Source organism: Mugil cephalus, chromosome 6 (genome assembly GCF_022458985.1).
Source record: "Mugil cephalus isolate CIBA_MC_2020 chromosome 6, CIBA_Mcephalus_1.1, whole genome shotgun sequence".
Lineage (NCBI taxonomy): Eukaryota > Metazoa > Chordata > Actinopteri > Mugiliformes > Mugilidae > Mugil > Mugil cephalus.
The window spans coordinates 23,042,607-23,057,277 of NC_061775.1; the positions used below are offsets into that span (position 1 = coordinate 23,042,607).

Below are 14,671 nucleotides of genomic sequence, written 5' to 3' on the forward strand. Positions count from 1 at the left end.
ATTCAATATTAAGCTATTTAAATAATACACTGTCTCAAATTTCAACACACCTGACATAAACATAACTTACTGGTATGTGCGTGTATATAATTGACAGATAAAGAAAATAATTGACAGATTCAAGTTTGAACCACCAGTGAATCACCAGTGATGGCACACATACTCCCCACGTTAGTGAGGTGTCTGAGGCGACATCTCACTACATCTCACTTGCCTTGAATGCCATGTGGCTGGTGGTTGGCATTAGGGGCGGGATCTACTGTGTGGAGGAGGCTTCGATTTCACAGGTCTCGACTAGTGTTGCGCTCTGTGTGAAGGTGCTCTGTTGAGACAGCTCCTGTAACGCAGAATGAGAGAAGTGCTGACTAAAAGATAATCTCTTCTGCCTCCATTTATCCCTTTACTAAAATATGTTGGAATCATGTTAATCTATCCATCTATCTATAAAATGTCTAATCAACCAAAGATTTTGCCACCCTCCCCCCTGCAGTACCTCTGCAGACCTCCTAGGGGTCGCTGTTTAAGACCTATGATTTAAGTTGTTTTCCCTCAAACATGTTAAAGGTTGGGCATTTTTGGAGCCAGCCTCAAGTGGCCATTTGAGGAATCGCTTTAAGTGTTTTGGGCATTAGCTTCATTTTTTCCCCCTTGAAGGTTTCACTTGATGATGAACTTTGTATATGTCAGCATTGTAGTAAATGTGATTACTATCTTTTATTTTCTGATTCATTTCTCTTCCTAACTTATGCCACTTCTTTTACCTGATTTCCTTTCCTCATCTCATGATTGACTTTTGTTCTCACCATTTGTCACTAATCATTTAGCTAATTAATTATTTAAAGCCTGCACTTCCTGCGCTAAATCCTCCACACACACGTGTGTGTGTTTTTTTGTGTGGTCTTTATTGAAATCATAATTTAAACTCTGAACTTTTTGGAAAATAAATTAGTTTGATTCTTTGCTGGATTCCTTGGCTCTTTCATTCTGAATGATGATGATGGTAAAATGCATCAATCGAACCTGATTGTTCACTAAAATGCTAGTCGTTAGCTAGTCAACATTGTTTTCTATTTTCGATCCAACAATAGCCACAATATGTCAGGCTACAGATAAACATCGAAACTATGATGTAGATCAGGTGAGAGTTCACGGTAACAGTGTTTGACTCAGCTTCTATTTTGGAAGCTAAATTTGAACATGTAACGTCATTTTAGTAAATTACCAGGTCAATGTATAATTCAGGGACTTTTGATGGGAAATATCTTGCATACATAAAAGTAAAAATGTTCATTATGATCATGTCTTTGGAAACAACAACTTATTAATAAAAAAGGACTAGATTTCACAATAATTTCAACCAAATACCGGATTTAATAAAGACCACCTTCTAATTAGATAAACAATAATAAAATGAGCTTATTTAAAGTTTGTTTTGATTGTGTTGAGATAAACAGATATTTCTATTTTTTTTTTTTTTTTTTTGCCAATAGATACATTTTATATGGAAAATAACAAATTGTATCTGTGTCCGAAAACTTTCAGCTAAGTTCCCCAATACAAACACATGACATTCCACCTCTTAAGCAAGTGTGTTAAATCCAAATCCCATGACCTGCTCCAAGGTCTGTTCTTCCTCCTCTTTCTTAGTTGTTCAATATAACGTGGTGTGTGAGTCAAGTGTAAATTTAGCACATGTGTAACAACAATATATTAAATAAATAGCTTTCAATTTACTCAATTGTATGTATAATATTGAGAACAATTTTTCCATAAAAATGCCATGTGGTGATTGGTTATAGGCGGACATGTTGATTTTAGGCCTGAAAATTGTCCCACAATTATATATTGACCCTAGATAGTATAGGGAAACGTGGTAATGTTCTCTTGTATAACATAAAACAAGATCCCAGTGATGACCAAAGTCTCAGAAAAGGAAGTAGTTTTTGCTTATTCTCTTCTGTGGAATCAGCCAGGTCCAGAAATAGCCGACTCATCACAGATGATCTAATCATCTGCATAGAGGTTGATAATTTCAGTCAAATGTGTTTTTAGTGCTGACAAAAAGCAATTTCATGACCTCAACAATGAATCATGTTTAAACAATTTTAATATTTCCTTTTAAAAATACGTACATGAGGGACAGATGAATTCATCTCCGATAGTATTGAACAATATACAGTACATGTCACGTTACAATTAGCATGTGAAAAACAACAGGCACCAGTACTGTCCCTCCTCTTTACTCGTCATCGGAATAAAACTGCCTCTCAGACACCGATTTACATCATGTCCGGGCAAATTAAATCTAGATAAGGGGAAACCAAAGTGTAAATGAACGCAGACTCACACCGTGATTGGACCTCAGCAGGTGTGTGAATGTGGTCACCTAAATTAAGCATGTCTGAAGATCCCCACAGGTGGCAGCGGAAATAAGCGAATAATGATCTAATTTCATCTGTGACACCAAAACAGTTTTTATATTGCGATCCGATCACAGTGAAGGTAACAAGAACACGTGTAGGTGTAAATGGGCCTGAATCAGGATGTTACACAATGCTACTGATTGTAATGTTTCTACTTTTTCAGCCTTGATAAACCCCCACCTATGAGTTAGCTATGCCCTTGGAGAGGATATGACTGAATGTATAATGAGGGATTTGAGTTTTGAGAATTTGTGCACAATTTGGTGTTCCCAAACCAAAGTGTGTGATTAAAACTTCCAATATGGGGTCATTTTATAACAACCTCATCATCAGAGCCCCATCAGAAATGGATATAACCCTAAAATATCTTTTCTGAGCTGCGTTTTTTTTTTTTTTAGAGCTTTGAGCAGAGAGTGAAAATTAAATTGTGAAGAAACGAACAGTGGAGGGCCGTCGTGGTTGAGCAGCTGCACTCGTATGTACACCTCAGGTCGGCTCTGCGGTTTGATATCATTACAAAAGGCTCAAATGGATTTCCAAATAATGAGAAATGAAAACAACAGTGAAAGAATAGCACCTTTCCAAACCGAAGCACCATGGAAATCAGAAAAAAAGGAACATCGCAGCTAACACTCGTGAAGACGAACTGTGGCTTCCTCTCTTAAAAAAATTTAATTATCTGACATTTAGCGTTGCACGGAGCTGCTATCAGCCGTGGTCAGGGTGACAGACATCACAGCAGATTTCAGAGCAAAGTGGACGACGCAGCGATGCCGTCAGACACCTGATGACTGATCACAGAGCCTCTGAGGCAGCATTTCTAAAATTACTGGAGAAAAACGGCTGAAACAGCGTCTTCAAAATGTGTCAATGAAAACGGACTTATGTCATGGGATGTGTTTCCTGTCCAGCAGCAGGAAAACTGACTTAAAAAAAGAAAAAGAGCTGACACGGATACACACAGGAAGGAACTACCCTGATCAGGCATAATATTATGGCCACCTTCCTAATATGAACTATCCAGTATAGTTCTTATTTGGAGGCCAAGTCAACACCTTGTGCTGTTCAAGTTTTTTTTTCTTTAGTTGTTACTAAACTGTTTTTTTTTATAATGACGACAATGGGGACGTTAGCATCAGAACTGGACCACGGACCGATAGAAGAAGATGGTTGTTTAATCTCCTGAGACCCAAAGTTTTTTTTTTTGCAACACATTAATTTCTCCAAGATATTTAGTATTAGTAAAACCTAAGTTGGATAAAAACTTCTTCGGTTCATCTTCGAACTCAAAGTAGTTTTTGGGCGAAAAAAATAAATGTCCTCATATGTGGACACAGGGATTATTTCATTGTGTAATATAATATAATAATGATACCAATGTGGAACAAATGTATAAAACCAATACCTGAACACGGCTGAACAAAAACAGGATACGCAAAACAATGAAGTCCCAACGTCCTCAAACGAGTGCTTGCTAATTAGCGACGTTGACGCTCGTTACTATTGATAGGATTTGTTAAATTTGCGCGTCGTATCAAACTAGAAAAGTTAAAATGCATAATATAAGTTTCGACCGTAAAACTTGATGAGGACAAAGTACAAAAAACGAGTGATTTACAAAATACTTTGTCCACTTTTGACCCGTGATTAGCTGCAGAATGAATGTACTGACCCTTTGCTACAACTATATTTCAGACAAAGGCATCCACTTATGAGGACAACAGGACTAAATGAAGCAGAATAAGCTGCCACAAACCTAAATAAGAGGACGCAGGGTCTCAGGAGATTAAAGAGTCAGGTAGACGTCCCCTAACATCCGCATAAAGATTTTATTCACTTCCCTTTATTCAGTGTGTTGAATTACCTGGTGGTCAGAAACAGTTTAAATGAGGTCTAATTGAGAAACCAAATACTAAGAATGTGTGTAAATCCATCCTCAGGTTAGCACACGAGTGTGAGTGGCTTATTGGAAGCAGTGTGGTCTTAACTCAGCGTCACTGGGCATGTTGCTGCTGGCAGGGCCGACACACCGCGGCCCACTGTGCTCTGAATTTGCATTCGCAGTATGAGTAACTTGTACAACATGTGGTTTGTGTTAATGACAGTTCTTTCCTTTTTGAAGGCTTTATGCACAAGCTGCCACCGTCTGCAGCCAATGACACAAATTGACATCCTGTGATCTGAAAATATCCTGGTGAGTCAGCACTGCCTTCGCTCACAAGTGTCTTACTGCAGAGGTGTTAAATCTAACTAAACTAAATGGCAAGACCGTGGCAAATTCACTGCAGTGAGACACACACAGCTTCCGCAGAGACGTCGAGTCAAATCACAAAAAAACATAAAAGACGCGAGTCCTCCGACGCTGACTCTTTGTGCAAATCAAACTCTGCTTCAGCTGAGGAACAGCGAGGACTCGATGAATACGTCGATACGGGACAAAGCAATAACATAAAAACAACGTGGTCAAGTAACAGCTATCGGATAACGTAGAAACAAATCTCTCATTTCGTATTATATAAGATATTCCTTTTTTTGTGGGAAATGATATCTGGAAAATCACCGTCTTTAAAAGAGTGGATTTTATTAAAACTACACAAAACGAACCTGTTAGTGAACAGGTTTAAGAGATCAGGCTAAACCTTCAGGCCACTCAAGCAAAGACAAGTGGAGTATCTGTGACCAGTCCTGTAGCCAAAGTGAAATATAGTAGCACCAAATTATTACAAAAAAAAAGGGAAGGTTTAGAGAGACAGAGAGAGATCATCCTAAAATCCCTCTCTCTGCCTCTCCAGGTTTCAGCAGCCCTCCCTCCAGTGGAATGTGTTAAAAAACAAAAAAAACAAAAACAAAAACAAAACCAGCTCGGCCCGGAGTTACGTCTGAACCAGCGTCCCTCCGACCGGTTTACGGGACCGGGCGTCTGCACGACAGCGTCCCCAGTTAAGACGCCACACTCCTCCGACAGAGGCAGGGCGAGGGCTGCTGCTCACGAGGCTCAGTGGGAGGGGTTCGGGTTTACTGCGAGAGAGTACAGGACCCAGAGATGGATGATGTGAGCGTCGCGGGTGTCAGTGTCCCTGGCAGGTCTTGCAGCACATTTGTCTGAAATATGGTCGGCTGCAGAACTTGAACCTGAGCACAAGGGGGCAGTAGGCCACAGTGTTCACATCTTTACACTCTGCGGAGGAGACAAGCACAGGAAGGAAGTCACACATCAGCTTTTACATGATTAATTATATAATTAATTATGGCAACTTGAACTCAAATGACACTATTAATATAATGTATTTATTTAATCTAGATATGTGGGACACACCAATTCATTATTTATAAGGGCAAAACTAGTAAAACTCATGGACATTGTTGAACTGCAAACAGCGCAAATAATGTACCAAAAAATATTTTTTTATACAATTATAATTTGAAGGAAACTTTAATTTTAAAATTCACAGGTCACACACAAGAATGAAAAGCTTTTGTGTTTCACGATGTGGTGTTCAGTTATGGATAGATATGAAGCTTAGACCTGATGAATTTTTCTTTCCTTTTAAATGTATAAAAATATAATATTCAGTAGATAATGGATGAAACAGGAAGTATCGCACTGTTTTCCATTTGTAAAATATAGAAGCATTCCAGTTAAATAACTGATGGAGAAGGGGTGAGTTTTACTTCCTCCACTCCTTTATATATATACATATATATATATATTGCATGTTTCTTTCTTCTGAATTAAGCTAAATCAATCTTGTTGAGATGCTTTAACGTTACTACGTCAATCACCTGCTCTTTTACCCTTCCTAATTTTACTAGCATTTGAATCTCAAATATCACTACAGTTAAACGACACAGATTTGTTGATATTCAAGTTAAAGCCTTTACGTGAAAATGGTGAAAAAAGAAAAATGATAAAACAAACTGAAACTTTTGAACAACTCGAATCAAAACTCTTGATAGCGAGATAGCGAGAGCACTGGAGTGTGACCTCTGACCTTCAGGGTTGTCTGAAACGATGAGGTCACTGAGATCACATTTGCTCTTGCACTGCTGCATGCCCGCGGGCCGCTGATGCTCCAGACACTCGTTGGACGGCTGGCTGGTGTGGGTCAGGCACTGCACCGAACGCATCTCCTGACCCAGGCCACACTTGGCAGAACACTGAAAAAAACATTCAACGCACAGACAGAAGATCAAAGCCACGGCCTCTCACTCAGCTGCACGTTAGCTTAGCTTAGCATACAATCTGGAAACAGGTTGCATCGTTGACTTAGCTACAGGAGAGGAGCCTGTCCGGACTCATGTGTCTTTTCAAAGATGACTGCTTCATACCAGATCCTGATAAGCTCAGGTATTAACACGCTGCATCCAATCCTCCAGTTTATCCCTCCCTCTCCCACAAGCGCACACACGTTAGGTTTGGATGATCATTTCCCGTAAGTTACCAAACAAAGATCTATTGACTTTATCAGTGAGCACCAACGCCTTACAGTCATTAGCAACAGCCCTAACATTTACTGTTGTTGTTACTGTTCAGTAGGAGCTTGCTGATGCCCTTTCTCTCTTGGTCAAACTAATAGTGAAGGTTGTCAATCAAACACTGTCCACAGATAAACCTGGAGCTTTTGTGCTGTTGTTGAGCTTTTTGTAGTAATATGTGTTGATGTTAAAGCCAAGGTGTAAGACTAATACTGCCTGTAAGCTAAACACTCTTGGTTGAGAAGGACCACGGGTCAAATCAGGCTCCAGCGCCTCGATGTGACGTCTACTGAGATGGAGGTGATTGAGAAAATTCAAGCACAAAACATTAATTGACATATTTGCCTCCTCAAGGTGAGGCGGCATAGACTGGAGTCTTCAGGGTCTGTTCAGTCCAAAAGGAGAGACAGAGGATAGAGCAATGCTCTCTCTTATCGTACTGACCTACATATGTGTCTAAAGTCTAAACCTCTGGCCCTAGAATCGCCCCTGGTTACATCTTATTACTTAAGTGTGTAAATGACATATGTCACAACTAATTGGCCTGGGTGAACACACAGACTGCTGCACATTTGCACACAAGGCAAAATGTTTTATTCACTGTATATATTTTGTAAATCTTACTTCTACCTCATCTTATTCTTAGTTTATTTTATTCTATTCTTATATCTATGCCTCGTTCATAAGTGTTTTTCTTATCTTGTGACTCCTCGGACAAAATAACTTCCCTGCGGAGATCAATAAAGAGATCTTGAATCTTGAATATGGTGGTTTAACACGAGTGTATGCGCTGGAGTATTTCTTGATTCAAAGCAGCGACGTTCTCCACAGAGTTTCCAAATGTTTACATGGAACGTGGAAGCCAATTTTTAGACATAAGTGGTACCGGTAGAAGATACGGGTCCATACGAACCCGAATCACCAGACCAGCCCACAGCCTGTATCCTCAGGCATCTAGAGACACTGGACATACTCCACTGTTACAATGTACTGTGAACAATTAAACATGTGCCTTCACTGATTACTTACTTAATTATTGTGCTTTTTTTACATAGTGGGTGAAGGATCTTTGCACTTTATTACATCACTTGCTATGCAGTGCATGTGTATTTCATTGTTTCATTCTGTCAATGACAATAAAAGATCGATTGATTGATACATGCACATCAGTGGGTGCAAAAATAACAGGACAAAATAATGTAGAGATTCATCAGATTATCCTCTGAAGTGTGGGGTTTTATTCCCTTAGATAGATAATTTCTGTATTATTCTATTTTTAACAACATATATTCAGACAGTGGAGCAGTGAACTTTATAAAATGCGAATACACAGTTTGATATATAAAAACTAAAGGTGTCTTTACCTCTCCCCAGGGACCCGTCACCCACTGAGGGGGAGGGCAGCGCTGCAGGTTACAGCGCACCCTGGAGGTGGGCCGACCCTGTTTGGGGCACTTGGACTCTGGCAGCGTGTCGCCGCTCTCCCCGCTCTTACACACGACTACGCGGTGTCTGTAGCCAGGACCACAGCTGGGAGTGCACTGCAAACAGGAAAGGAGAAAAAAAATAAAATTAAAAAACAGGAAGGGTTGGGAGGGAGCAGCAGGGGGCGCTGCAGTCATAGACATTCAACAAGAAATCTGTTTAATCTGCTCAGCAGAGGGCAGCAGCTCCGCAACAAACAGAGACTTCTGGGTTCCTGTAAAACAGCTGGATATAATTCCTTTCACACGTGTGCCATCGCTACATTACACAAGACGTCAGAGACAAGCTGAACACTGACACACTTCTGACACCATCTCAAGGGTTTATCTGCAGAAACAACGCAGCAAACAAGAATGACTCAAACTGCTCTTGTTTAGAAACAATTACCAGATGTTTTACAGACGAAAGACGCGGCCACGCTGAGTGACAGTCTTCCTCAGACAGCTTGGAATAGAGGGCAAATTTAAAATGGGTAATGGGATTCCCACAAGAGCAAAAGATCTGCATTCTCGACTGAAACAACGCTCTCAGTGTGACGTATTTGTCTGCGCCGCGTCTCTGTTGTGTATTTCATGGTTTAGACACTCTTACTTTCTGCTGGCAGATGTTTGGGTTTCCTAAGTTCAACTGGAAAAGAAACTATTGCTTCATCCGACAAGAATCCTGCAGGAATCTTGCAGAACACACGAGTTGACTGAAGCCCTTCTGCAGAAATATGTAAATGCACGATGGGGGGAAACTTCTGACGTCCGCACGCATACCTCTGACCAGTCCAGGGCCAGCCATTCAGGGGGGCAGCTGTGGTTGCTGCAGGGCTCGGTGAGCGAAGGGCGAGGCGGGGTGCAGGCCGAGTCGTCCAGGACCTTCTCCTCCGTCGCGGAGAGACGCCTTTTGCACAACACCTCCCGGGTCCGCAGGCCACCGTTACAGCTGCGGCTGCACTCCGACCACTCTCCTGTCCCCCAGCTGGAACAACACAGCGGCGGTTTGTGCACAAATTAGATTAAATTAGATTCAACTGTATTGTCATATTGTCACGAAATGCAGTGCAAAAAGCAGAAAGTGCATGCAGCACACATATATGTGAATATATGAAGCATAGCAGTGGTATATAAGTGGTATGGTACAGGTTGTGACCACATCTGACATTTAAATGAGACACATCACACAAAACAAAACAGATAAAATGACCCCGACGGCCTTTTTCCATGATGACAACTAACTGATTGTAGAAGAAAACATGATCACAACACTGATGCACTTAAATCCTGATCTCATTAAACTGTCAGTGGCATGTGAGTAGCAAGGGATCTACTCTAAAACTGTGTCCAAACCCTCAAATGTGTCACGTCTTAAGAGACCACTCACGTCGGGGAGCACGGCTCAGTGTTACAGGATCTCCTCTTCTCTTTGGGTTTGCTCTTCTTGTCACAGAAGTGGTTGTAGACGATTGAATGGTCCAGCTGTTTCCTGCACACCACCTGCTGGATCTGCACACCTGAACACAGGTGTACGACAAGGAGTGAAATTAGTAAAGAAACCGCAGGTAAATGCAGATGCAGATGATAATGATATGACACCGCGCTTTGCCAGATCTGCTAATATCTGTTGTGATTACCTGTAGGGCTGTGGAGGAACTTTTATGGGAAATAACAAGACGCAAATCTTGTGAAAACCTTCAATGAATAACATTTATTTATTTATTTACAGCTGCAAACCTGTCTGATTCAAAAATAACTAAAAGAATAAAACTTGCGTCTACAAAAGCACAACTTTCTCACTCAGCGTTTTAACTCCGCGTTCACATCCTTCTCCCAACAAGGCAAGTGCAAGAATGTATTTATCAGAAGTAAAACACGCGCTTATCAGTTAAAGCAACACGGATCATTAACTCACAAAGCCCATAGAGGAAACGGGAGATTGGCTGCGTGTGATATCTCCAAAGCCTCAGAGGCTGTGAACTGCTCAAACGCCTTCTGGCTTCAAGAGGCTTCTCTGGGTCAGTGATTGTCTACGGGGATTTACACCGTGTGTTTTTAATGTGTGTGTGTGTGTGTGTGTGTGTCGGTACATCTGTGAGAGAAAAGAAGAGAAAATGAAGGGAGAGCTAGAGTTCACCCCAAGTGGTCAAGTTTGAACTAATTTTTGAACACTGATGGCAAAACTGATACTGCTTTAAAGCCCTGTGCGCATATAAAAGTAATTTGCTTGTTGCTTGTCGCTTTGTAGTTGAAAGTTGGTCGCTAGTGGACTTTCTATGCTCGGTTAAACTCTTGTGTAATTCCCACCCTTAATGTTTGAAATAAGCAGAAGGTAAAAAATATTGAAAGTGTAAGGACGGAAGTAGCTTCTCTTGCTGTAAACATTCGGGGAACTCATTGGTTGTCGCCTCAATCATGATGGCAGCGGCGGGTTAGCTTAGCTTAGCTTAGCACGAAGAGGGGACAACTGGGAAAAACTTTGCTCCGTTTGAACGTGACAAAGTTTGCCAACTTGCCCGTAATAATTTCTTCTTTGATTTAAAGTTTGGGTGTAGTCTGTTAAATCTGCGCAGAGACAGAAGTTTTAGTTAAATCTGTGCAACTTTAACGAGTCTCCCTCTGACCATGTGCTCTGCAATGAATCCTGCACCTCACTGTACCATCTGCACCAATGTCCGTCCATGTACATCTCAACTAGCTGCTAGTAGATTGCACAACCGACGCTGTTGTTATATACCTATTTTTACTTATTTTTTTCACCTAGGTCATGATGATACAGAAGTTTTAAGTTCCGTTTTTTAAAAAAAAGCCACTGGGCTGATGAGGTTTTATTGTAGCTTATTCTGCTTCTTTTAAGCACTTTAGTCTAGTGACATCTAGTGGTAGAAGAGGGTCAATACACTCGTCGGTAAAATCATGACAGTGGGAATTTCATCAAAATGTGGTTAAAACTTATTTATTTATGCTTATTAATGTTTCTGGTTTGATATTTGACCTAACGAACAAATTATTAACAAATTATCAATAGCAATGAGCTACAACGTCACTAATTAGCAAGAACTTGTTTGAGTACGTTGGGACTCTATTGTTCGCACTGAAAAAGTTTTATATTTTGTCACATATTTGGTGACTTTATTATAATATAAAAAATGAAATAATCTCAATGTCCACATATGAGAACATTGTTTTTTTTGAAAAGCTACTACTTCCTGTTGAAAGATGATGCTTAGTTTTTATCTACCTTAGGCCCTACTGATCCCGAATACCTTGGATAAACTAAAAATGCATAAGAAACAAAAGGTCTCAGGAGGTTAAACTTCTCCTTTTGGAAAGAAAACAGCTTTTCAGTTCTTCTGCATGTCCTGAAAATATAGAGAACTGACAATAAAAATGTGGAATCTGGAAATGATATATTAATCAGAATCAGAATCAGCTTTATTGGCCGAGTATGTGTGCACAAGGAATTTGACTAAAAATAAATCTTGTCCATCTGTACAACATAAGATGCTAATGCTTTTACACAACTTGTTTCTACCGCTCCAAATAATCAGTTTTGGCTTCAGACTTTGATTTTTTGGGTTTAACAGCTCTGTAATAAGGAAAAGCTTAATGCTGAATGCAATGATAATAATAATGTATATTTACAAACAGCACTAGGCCAAGTTTAATAAAAAATTAATTAATTCTACCTCCAGCGCAGAGAGTCGAGCAGCGTGACCAGGAGGTGTAGTGCCAGGCAAAGCCGGTCAGAGGATCCCTGTTGACTGGGGGGTTGAAGCGATAGTGGATCCCAGGGTTCTCCTCCCTCACCAGCACCTGTAAACACACACACACACACACTAACATTTACTACGACTACATAAAAGAATTCTCATTTTATCAATCGATTAGAAATGACCCCCTTCCTACCATGACGACGAGGGTCATGTTTGTTGGGCCCAAAGCTTCAAGGGTTTCCGGTCCGTCCGTGGGTCGTCTGTAGTGGAAGGTGGTGCCGGCGACGTTGAACCTGCGCGGGGTGTCGATGGTCAGCTTCCCGTTGATGAAGTACTGGTCGCCTTTACTCTTCAGCACTGGGACAATGAGGAGGAAGACAAGAATGACGACATTTTTGTTTTTTTTCGTATCATGTTAAGTAAATTTGCATATTATAGGAATAAGCTTATAGAACTGAAAAGTAATTTCTTTATGAGTGATAATTATTATCGGAGTGTGCTGTATTTGCAAAGGAAGCTTAATAACTAATTCAATGAAACTGATTTATGGAGGATGGGTCAAATGAGTTCAGCCCGATAATTGGGCTGAACTCATTTAGATTGTTTTATTTGTTTTTTTGTATACATTGTGTATGTACACTACCGATCAAAGGTTTTAGAGCATATTTCTTTCTTTTTTTTGTATTGAAATGTGTGCAGTTTAATGTCTCATTTTACTCTGAAATGAAAGCATAGACCAAATAAACAAACTCATCAAAGTAACCTTAACTTCTTCCCAATTTTCTTGCAGAAGTTGTGTGTCACTTGTAGGGAGCTTTGCTTTCACTCTTCTGTCCAGTTCATCACAAACCAGCTCCATGGGGTTAAAGTCTAGAGACTAGGCCATGATCCACTCCATGTGTTCAAGGTTTCCATCTTGTTTTTATCCTGAGGTAGTTCTGGTAGAGCTCGGACTAAAGTTTTGGGTCATTATGCTGCCGTAGGATGAAGTTCTGACCAACTACACCAGAGGATACTGCGTGTTGGTCTAAAACTTTTGACCGGCGGCGTTCATATATTTGCTTTTCCTGTTTGTGTACTTACTCTTTTAACAAGTTCGAAATAAAGTTTTAATCAAAAAGATATGTCTCCAGCAGTCAGTGCGGAGCTTTGTGGGTTCAAACACTGCGTTTAAGTTTAATCTTTTTACATCCAGTGGAAGCTATTTTAAAACTTAGCTTTGAGTATCATCTTACCAAGGTAGTTGAGGGAGATGTTGAGCTCTTGTATGTGGATGAACGCTGATCCTTTGGGAATTCTGACCACCTCTTCGTAACCTAAGACACACACACAGACCCACACAAAGTCGTAAAAAAAAAAAAATAAAAAAATAAAAAACGAGAGCAAAGCGAAGACGGTTTATTCGCCGAGGATCAGGGGAGCGACACATAAGTAGTGTTTAGCTCTGTGGGACGCCAACGGACTGAGCGGAGGCTTCGGATTCCAGCTGCATTCCTGGGCAGCTGTCCTCGGCTGCACTGCTCGGCTCTTTGCTCGAGAGCAAAAGCGGTGCCAAGAAGCCGGCTTTTTTCCTCCCCGTTCCCTCCATCTGTTTTGGTCTCTTGTCCCCTCTCTTTGTGTGCTCATCTCACCTCCACCCTACTCCGCGCTGCCATGAGGTCAGCCGCTGCAGCCCCGTAAATAACTTCTGCTCCTTGGAGGAAGAGGGAATGAAAGAATGGAGGGATAAAATAGCTCCCTCTAGTAACGCTTGGATTGTGACCTCTTTCTGGAGCTCTGACCCAGCTCTGGGTTTGTGAAACGTACGCGCAGCAGATTAAGAGAGTCAGTGGTTTTTGTCCTTGGGTGCAGGTTGAGTGTGAGCGAGCTTCTTCTGTTAACGATCAGAGACCTGTGTGGTAAACACAGAGCAAAATAAGCTGCGAAGCCACAGTCCTCGACTCCTCAGTAACCTCTCACCGCCTCTCACCAGAGCCACCGGCCGGACAGATGGAAAGAGAATTGAAAGGACAACTGATGCGTCTGTGTTGAGAGCAGAGTGAGAATAAATAATTAATTCTTCAAGAAACATTATCTTTAAACATTTTTAAAGGTGCTCTGTGAAGTCTTACTCATCACAACTCACGGTGTGGTGAACCCTTCCTCGTGAAAAGACACTTGAATCGTTTATTTAGCCACAAACCTGCTGTTTTATTCTGCCTTTGCAGATGCGTTGGCCTGTTATCAGAACAGTGCGACAAGGCTGCGCCGTGCATCATCTGCATGTGCAAGCGTCTCCTCGTGCACATGTGTGAAACAAATAAATAAAAAAAAGTGCTCCATAGCCTACTGGAGGTCAGAAACTCCACGGGGAACCTTTAAATCACTAAAGCAGAGAAGAGAGGAGAAACGCTGGCTGAAGGCTTTTGGAGTTTAGAGGAATCAAAAGCTCGCTGTCGACATGTGATTTCTGCTGGTCATAAATCGGCCTGCGACCAGAACAAGCTTTCAGTCCCGTGTCTGGAGTTTGAGTTTGGTCGGGAAGATGAGAACATGCCGTGCTGTAGATGTGACCAAGTCATGTCACTTCATGTGTAGGACTATTAGGAAA

General features: G+C 41.1%; 1 protein-coding gene across 1 annotated transcript in view; it reads right to left on the reverse strand.

The window, feature by feature from the left end:
* Positions 1-2,089: 2,089 nt before the first annotated feature.
* Positions 2,090-14,671, reverse strand: part of adamts10 (ADAM metallopeptidase with thrombospondin type 1 motif, 10) — a 60,746-nt gene continuing 48,164 nt past the window's right edge. Inside the window, exons 19-26 of the mRNA XM_047587873.1 lie at positions 13,317-13,397; positions 12,275-12,438; positions 12,055-12,181; positions 9,753-9,882; positions 9,146-9,350; positions 8,264-8,440; positions 6,416-6,581; positions 2,090-5,601 (exon numbers count right to left, since the gene is read on the reverse strand). Coding sequence (XP_047443829.1) covers positions 5,492-5,601; positions 6,416-6,581; positions 8,264-8,440; positions 9,146-9,350; positions 9,753-9,882; positions 12,055-12,181; positions 12,275-12,438; positions 13,317-13,397 — 1,160 coding nt within the window. The 3' untranslated portion in view covers positions 2,090-5,491. The remainder of the gene's footprint in view (positions 5,602-6,415; positions 6,582-8,263; positions 8,441-9,145; positions 9,351-9,752; positions 9,883-12,054; positions 12,182-12,274; positions 12,439-13,316; positions 13,398-14,671) is intronic.